The 8,372-nt window shown below is 38.1% G+C and overlaps 2 protein-coding genes across 3 annotated transcripts in view; one reads left to right on the top strand and one right to left on the bottom strand.

The window, feature by feature from the left end:
- LOC104762441 lies at positions 3,492 to 5,743 on the bottom strand. The gene is made up of 5 exons (XM_010485721.2): positions 5,305 to 5,743; positions 4,808 to 4,877; positions 4,318 to 4,716; positions 3,886 to 4,220; positions 3,492 to 3,797 (listed from the first exon to the last, which is right to left on the bottom strand). The coding sequence occupies exons 1-5, from the start codon at positions 5,386 to 5,388 to the stop codon at positions 3,585 to 3,587; spliced, it is 1,101 nt and encodes a 366-aa protein (XP_010484023.1). The 5' UTR covers positions 5,389 to 5,743; the 3' UTR covers positions 3,492 to 3,584.
- LOC104762440 (glutaredoxin-C1-like) overlaps positions 5,939 to 8,372 on the top strand; it is a 15,369-nt gene continuing 12,935 nt past the window's right edge. Inside the window, exons 1-4 of one of the 2 annotated variants that reach the window (XM_010485720.2) lie at positions 5,940 to 6,238; positions 6,745 to 6,833; positions 6,979 to 7,077; positions 7,165 to 7,462. In XM_010485720.2, the coding sequence (XP_010484022.1) occupies positions 6,135 to 6,238; positions 6,745 to 6,833; positions 6,979 to 7,077; positions 7,165 to 7,250 (378 nt within the window). In that variant the 5' untranslated portion in view covers positions 5,940 to 6,134 and the 3' untranslated portion in view covers positions 7,251 to 7,462. Of the gene's footprint in view, positions 6,239 to 6,744; positions 6,834 to 6,978; positions 7,078 to 7,164; positions 7,463 to 8,372 lie in introns of those variants that run through there. The other variant, XM_019240317.1, reaches the window with a different exon arrangement.

The raw sequence follows: 8,372 nt of genomic DNA, 5'->3' as shown, positions 1-8,372 counted from the left end.
ATCCACGGTATGCTCTTGTAGCTAGCAAAACCATTCCTTCTCTTCCTCAAACCGTTGCCGAGGCGTTAAACCATCCTGGTTGGCGGCAGGCTATGTTGAATGAACTCAATTCCATCTATGAGAATCACACTTGGAAATTGATCCCTCCGACAGAAGCGATGAACATAATGGGGTGCCGATGGGTCTTTACTGTTAAGCTCAATGCAGATGGCACTGTCAACAAGTTGAAAGCTCGCCTTGTGGCCAAGGGGTTTAATCAAGAGGCTGGTGTGGACTTTAATGAGACTTATAGTCCGGTTGTGAGGACGTCTACCATTCGAATTGTGCTCTCTGTTGCCACTACTAAGAGTTGGGATGTCACTCAGTTGGATGTGAAGAATACTTTTCTTCATGGCGATTTACAAGAAAATGTCTATATGATCCAACCTCCAGGTTTCGAAGATGTTAACAAACCGACTCATGTTTGTTCCCTACGCAAGGCTCTTTACGGTTTAAAACAGGCTCCCAGGGCCTGGTTTGATAAATTCAGTAACTATCTTCTGGAATTTGGGTTTGTGTGTAGCAAAGTTGATCCCTCATTGTTCACTTATCGTCGAAATGGAGACAAGATGGTCCTCCTGTTGTATGTGGATGACATTTTGCTGACAGGTTTGAATCCTACACTATTTAAATCCCTGATTGTTGAGCTTAGTTCTCGGTTTGCAATGAAAGACTTAGGGAATATACACTACTTCCTGGGTATTCAAGCACATGCTCTTCCCCATGGTCTGTTTCTCCATCAAGAAAAATATATTGAAGAGATCCTGCACCATGCTAATATGTCCACTTGCAACTCTGTTCACACTCCGCTGCGCCTTGATCATGTTTTCCAGGATGCTAAGCCATTTTCTGAGCTCTCTTACTTCAGAAGTCTTGCTGGGAAGCTTCAATACTTGACCATTACTCGTCCTGATATTCAGTTTGCTGTCAACTTCATTTGTCAACGAATGCACTCTCCCACTGAGTCAGATTTTGGTCTCCTCAAACGGATTCTTCGCTATCTCCGTGGCACTTCGAAAATGGGTTTGCATCTCTACAAGAACAGTCCTCTACATCTTGTTTCCTACAGTGATAGTGACTATGTGGGGTGTAAGGATACTCGTCGATCTACTTCTGGGTTTTGTGTTTTATTGGGCACTAATATTGTGTCCTGGTCTGCAAAGCGTCAACCTACAATGTCTCGGTCCTCCACAGAAGCTGAGTACCGTGCTCTCGCTTTCACTGCTTCTGAACTCACATGGACTGCTTCAGTTCTACGTGATTTTGGTATCTCTCACTCGTATGTTGCCCTTCTCCATTGTGATAATCTTTCTGCAGTCCACTTGTCTGCAAATCTTGTTCTTCACAATCGTTCCAAACACTTTGATGTCGATTATCATTATGTCCGTGAACAAGTAGCTCTTGGTCTCCTTGAGGTCCAACACATTCCAGCCGAACTGCAACTTGCTGATATCTTCACCAAGTCCCTTCCCCGACCATCCTTTCAGCGCTTACGACACAAACTGAATGTGCATCTTCCCCCCACACTCAGTTTGCGGGGGGCTGTTAATGTCAAGCCACAAGCCCAACAACAAGCTCAGGTCCAACAACAAGAAACAGCCCAAGTCTCACACAAAGGTCAACGGTTTAAAACCCCTCAAGAGTGCGACAAGTCACTGCAACCTTCTCTGCAACACAAGAAGACAAATGTGCATGTTACACAAAAGGAACAACTGATCAAACCTGCGGATTCCCTGAACATGGTACTATCAAACCGTTTTGGTCCTATAGAAGCAAGGGGCTAGATGATTGACAAATGTCATAAGATCCTACATTGTATCAAGGATCTAGAATGTTCTTTAAGTAGTATAAGTATCAACATCTTGTATAAGTAAAAGTAAAAAGTTGGATTGAACATACACAGTTTACTTACTTTCAAACTTCTTTATTGCTTATTCACAGCCCCAATGCAGCTTCACCTGATGAAAACACTTGCGTGAAACTCCTCTTTTAAGCTAAGGGAGGGACCTTCGTCCAAAAAAAAAAAAAAGCTAAGGGAGGGACCTTACAATTACAAATCGACTTTGTTGTATTGTACAGCTTACAAAACTTGAGAGGAAACACAAATCAAACCAATCTAACCAAAATCGAAATTGGAAAAGAAAACAATTAGATTCGTAAACCAAAATGAACCGGGAACATCAAGTTGCTGAATTGTTTAATTGACCGGGCAGCAGCTGCCCAAAATATCCCAATTTCCTTTGAAAGAAGATGCCATCTGCCCGCTGACCAAACAGATGTCCTTCTTTTCTTCGAAAATAAATTTCCATTTTTATACTATTTCCATTTATATTTATATTTCAACCGACTAAAAGACACCATTGACCTAATTTCCCAAGCCTTCTTCTATATAAACCAAACCTCCTTTTGCATATTATCCTCTCATAAACTTTAGAAGCCTCTTTTGTGTCTCCTCCTTATTCGATTCCTATGTCTTTCTATCTTTTTCTTTTTAGGTTTTCGCCTACTATATACGTTTTGTTTGTCTCTTACACGTTTATTGATATTTGTCATAGGATAGTATTCTTTAGTAGTTGGAGAACAGATCTGAATCTTATGCTTAGAAAATTGTCACAAGTTTTGTTTTGTTGGTGCGTTCTATAGTTCTTTTTTTTTTTTTTTTTTTTTTTTTTTTTTTTTTTTTTTTTTTTTNAAATATTAGCTTTTGCTAGTTTGGTTGATTCATACTTGTCCATTCCAATAGTAGCTACAGTTTTATATCTTTCTTAGTCAAGATAGTAATCTTTTGAATTAGATATGTGCAAAAATCTTCCATCCGCATGTCATGACTCTTTCGTAGGCAGAGCGGCCATCTTTTGCATAGATTGATTTATATAAAGTGCCTTTTTTCATGTTTGACCCTTCGGTGTGTAAAAGATCGCTATTTCAATATCTTTTCGGTAATATTGAAATCGATTTTTTACCTAATGGCATACATTACTATCCTATGTTTTTAACCTTTAAAAAAAAAAAAATCTTACTACGGTACCTTTCTTTAGCGATGATTGTGTCCAGTGCGGTGGTGCTACGTGGAAAAGTTTGAAGTGCAAATGACTAATAACACTTCCCTTGCCCTTAATATTTGTATAAACAATATGCCGAGGACTTGATTACTTGAACAATGAGGATTAAAGGATGACTTTGGGAAGTTGAATGTTCGGATGAAGTTTATGCAACTAAACCCTAAAAATAAAGCAATTTGAACAAAACAATAATGGACTTTTTTCAGACAATATATTCACATTCCCCTAAAAGTAAGATACCATTACTATTTTCAGGAAGAAGATCCAGTTGCCATTAACAAAAAAGTTTTGGACACTTTTCAAATTACTATGATTCCAAGAAAATGTGTTGGTCACATTGGAACCTCTTGAAGCATAAAATTTTTCTTTCAACAGTGAGTTTCTCTACACTTAAAGAACTTGAAACAGATGTGTTATATATTTCTCTGTAAAAATTTGACCTGGACTGTAAAAGCAAGAAAGCTGTGTTTAATACATCAGTCATCAAGACTGGTTTTGGGAAGGTGATGATAACCACATGAGGAAACTTGATATAGACCAAATTGAAATCACACCTAAGACCTGTATCACATTCAAAAGTGTACCCAGCGATTTCTTGATTGCCAGATTATTAACTGTTGACTCTGCTCCTTTAACCGTAAATGACAATGCTGTTACTAATTGTGCCGCTCTGTTCAGCTGATGTAGTCTGTATACCTACAAAACCAAAAAAGGTTCCTTCAAAAAATGTGTTAAAGTGAGATATTTTAGAAGTGTTTGGTTTTAAAGAGAGTGATTTACATACCTGAAAGATGATGGGGATGACAGGAGATGATGGAGAATTGCGGTATCTAGCATACTGTTCAAATGCAAATTGAACAACGATACCAACAAGGTACGGTGCAAGAGTAGCAGATGCTGCAGGTCCAGTCCATGGCCAGACGAATCCCATTGTCACCATTGGAATCATAAGACTAAGCACTAATGTTGCTACAGAGGAGATTCTTTGTCCTAGCTGAGAAGGATTGGTTCGGTTCTGAGGAATAAATCCGGATGATTTTCTTGAACGGTCTATTATCAGAAGAAAAGCAGCAACTCCACAGTAGAAGAGAGCCTCAGTGAAGAACAGTATGAGGAAGTCTGCACATAGAGGAAGAAAAATTTCAATGACTTTGTCTCTGCAATTTTCGAAGAGCAGTACACAAGTAAATCGAAATAGGGAGAAGCAAGAATTAACCTGTGAGCAAAGAGTCTTCAAAAACTGCTGAGACTATTCTTCTTAAGTAAACCGGAGGTAAAATGAAAGATGAAACTAAGACAGCAGGACCAATGAGCCAGAGAAGGCTTCCCCATGTGCTTTTCGCTTCAAGAGGGACAATGATATTATTCTCGGTTTTATTCCGTTGATTATAAAACGAAATGAAACCCGGTTTGCCGTCTCCATTGTATTGGATAGAGGAACTACTTTCTTGAGGCGCAGCTTCAGGGCGAGTTTGGTGACTTACTGTTTCTGGATCGTCTGGTGGTTGGTCAGTGTATTGGAACTGGTCTTCTGAAGTAGCAAGAGGCAAATAAGCTCTCTTTTGGGAGATGTCTCTTGGTTTTTGGTCTCTGAAGGAAATGTGAAGAGAACTAACTGCTCATAATGAATGAAACACGATCAAAAATCTTACTCACAAGTCATATAACTCATACCTGAAAGCGGTAAAAAACCAAAAGGAGCTTACTTTTATCACGTTTAAGGTGCAGAGGATGGTAATAATGGAGATGAGCAGGTTGATGCCTTGATGAACGAAACTGGAGTTTTGAAAAGGTGAAAGTCAGCAAATATCCATAAACATGACGTTCAGAAGAATGAGAACAACAGCAGGTAAAAACCACATAACAACAACAACAAACACTATATTACATTCCACTATAAACTACTAAATATTGATCACATTAAGTTCAGATAATGTAGAGAGAATAGAGATTGCATTGTCCGAATCAACCCCCTTAAGTTCGAATTGCTCTTTAACTTCACTTCAAACTCACTGATAGTTCAAACAGTTCCTAGCTAGATCACATAAAATTTTGAATAACAAAATTGGTTCTCACTCTCTCAAGCCACATTATCTAAACGAACAGTACAAGAAACATCTATCCAGACAATACATTGGGAGCAAGAAACACAGATGCAGCGTAGAAGAAAATCCAAGAAAGATTGATTACAAAAGTGTGTTACCTGAAAGGAATTGCGAGGTTGAAAAGGTGAGAAAAAGGATGGAATCACAGAAGAAGCCGAGGAGGACACCAGTTTAGCAGCCATGACCGGTGAAAGCAATACACAGTTGATGCCACTTAAAACCCTAGCCGAGCAACAAGGGTTCTGATCTATTCTATTTATCACATAAACGGGCAAAACCCCGTAATACAGATAAACACGAATTCCTCAAGTTTGCCACAAAGACAAAAATCAAATCTTTTCTCCGCTACGGAAGAGAAGCAGAGTAAAAAAAAATTTGAAAACTTTCCGAGAAATTAAAGAGAAAGGCTATTTGGGGAAAGTGAGGAGAGCAATGGCTTGGGCTTAGCTCAGGGATTGTTGGAAGTATGTATTATTCATTTGAACAAATCTCCATCTTACACAGACCTGTCTAGGTTTCTTCTCTCTTGTGTTCTACTTCACAGGGTCAAATCAATTTCTTTAAACTTGGACCCGGTCAGAATCCGGTCCGGGTTTGATTCTGAAGTCAGTCAGCCTCTAATCTGAACTAAACCGGATAAATCACGTATGAATAACCAGAAGGAACCGGTCGATTTGTGGTTTGACTAAATCCATATTCTCCTCGCCGTCGCGATCAATTCTTCTACTTCTGGTTTTGTTCCTTTTGAAAAAAAAAAAAAAAAGTAAACGACAATTTCCGAATTCGATTCGTTTCTTCAATTCCTTGGTTTAAGCCAGCAAAGATTGGCACGAAACACGAGCTGAAGACATCTGTTTGTAGGTGTTGTCGCTCTGTCCGATTTCTGGTGGATCCTTAAAAAGATATAAATCTTTCGCAAAGAGAAGAAATGGGTTCTATGTTCAGTGCAAACCGATTGAGCAAGGAAGAGATGGAGGTCAGCATGAACAAAGCCAAAGAGATCGTCTCCTCGTACCCTGTCGTTGTCTTCAGGTTTTTCTTAAGTTTTCTCAATTGATTGTGTATTTGTTGATAATTTGGGTATTGTTGAAGATGTTATTGTCCATCTTCTTAAGATGTCTCTGAGGTTTAGTATTATTATCGAAAGCTGGATTCTTTTACCATGTATCTAAGAAAAGCCAGTTCTCAACTCAACTTTGAAAGTAGTTAGATGCAGCTGTAGAAGACAACAGTATTGGATCCAATTCTCAACTTTGGGAAGCTATGCATCATCACTAGTTGACTAATTTGTCGAATTCTTTTAAAATCTCCCTGGTGCTCCTACTCTTAGTTTAGCTAGGGATCAATTCTCATTGTTGATTAGTTGACTAAGTGTTTTTTTTACTAAGGGTCTTAGTTAAGTGCTGTTAACGGTTAAGCTTCTATGAATAGAATGGATACGTGCAAGCTACTAAAGGGGTTTCAGAGTTTTCCGTTTGCGCTTCACTCTTTCAGCTTTTTTGAGTCTTTTAGTTTTGATCCATGGATCTCTTTCGCAGCAAGACTTACTGTGGTTATTGCCAGAGGGTGAAACAGTTGCTGACACAGCTAGGAGCAAGTTTTAAAGTATTTGAGCTCGATGAGATGAGTAAGAAACCAAACCCACCCTGTCAACCTCAATACCTGTAGTAATGATATCTCGTTTCTAGTTTCTCATGCCGAAGTGCTCTGTTTCATTTTAGACTTACTGAGAGAATCTCTAACACTGTGGTTTGTGGTATCTGACTCAACAGGTGATGGAGGTGAGATCCAATCAGCTTTGACAGAGTGGACTGGTCAGAGCACAGTTCCAAACGTATTCATCAAAGAAAAACATATCGGTGGATGCGATAGTAAGAGAAAACTAGAAAATCTCTCTACACCTTAATTTAGTTTTCAAGTCAAAATATCTAAAGTAACTGTTCATTTGGGTTTTGCAGAGGTGATGGAGAGTAACAAGCAAGGCAAGCTTGTGTCTTTACTTACTGAAGCTGGTGCGATAGCTAATAACTCTGCCCAGCTTTGATGAAACTCGAAACTAGGGTCTTACTTAGGACTTCAAAGATAAAGTATGTGAAGAAGAATGTCATGTTTGAAATCATGAGAAACTTATGTGTGATGTAACCAAATAAAGAAGGATCCTTGTCCTTGTTTAACTCTGTTTTATACAGTAACATCGAAAGTGTGCTCTTCACGTTGCTGGTGTTTGGTTAATGGGAAAATTGATTCGAGTAAAAAGCTGTTGGGAGTTTCTAGACCACTGGACGTTGCTTTGTGTTATTATTATTGCAAGACTTTTTTACTTCTGAAGTTGACTTCGTACAAAAGGGCTAATTTAATTAAAATCCAATCTCGAAGCAATTTGACTCGATTCAACCAGAAGAAGAAAAGTCTTAAAGAGATGATTTGACTGATTTCTGCTAGATCCTTAAAAAGGTATAGTCTTTAGCTAAAATTGATTGGGTTCTCTGTTCAGTGAAAAAACCGGGTGAGCAAGGAAGAGGTAGAGTTGGCGATGAACAAGACCAAAGCTCCATTAGCTTATTATAGTTGACTCTTTTCCCACTTTTTGAGTTGGTCTTAAGTTTTGAACTTTTTTTTTTTCACTTTTGCAGCAAGACTTACTGTCTCGTCTGCTCTGTTGGCTATTGAGTTTTGGTGTAGTTTCTTGACAATAAATTGGATAGTTTCGAACAATACTGGGAGTGGTTTGATACTTTGATTTGATTTCTTCGGATTTACCGTTGTGGTTTGACATTTTTTTTCCTTTCGCTTAATGTGTTTGTGATTGATGATGATGGTTTATTTAGAATGAACCAATATGTAAGAGATAGCTCGCTAAACAAAAGATAAAAGTGGATTTAATATTGTTCTTAATTATTTTTCATCTTACCGTTGTGATCTGATCGATTGCCATTTTTCTTGTTTGCAAAATAGGAAAATTTAATCCAAGAAAAGGAAAATTTAATCCTAAAAAGAGGAAAATTTAATCAAATTAAAAAAATAGGAAAAAGAAAACAAAACAAAAACAAGTTTTCCTATTTCTATTTGATGTAAAGTGTGAAACCCTAAAAAATCTTATAAATACTCTCATCATCTATCACTCATCATTCATTCATCTCTCGGTGGCAAAAAAAAAAAAAAAAAA

Source organism: Camelina sativa, chromosome 18 (genome assembly GCF_000633955.1).
Source record: "Camelina sativa cultivar DH55 chromosome 18, Cs, whole genome shotgun sequence".
NCBI classification, from domain to species: Eukaryota; Viridiplantae; Streptophyta; class Magnoliopsida; order Brassicales; family Brassicaceae; genus Camelina; species Camelina sativa.
This window is presented reverse-complemented; position numbering and strand designations above follow the sequence as displayed.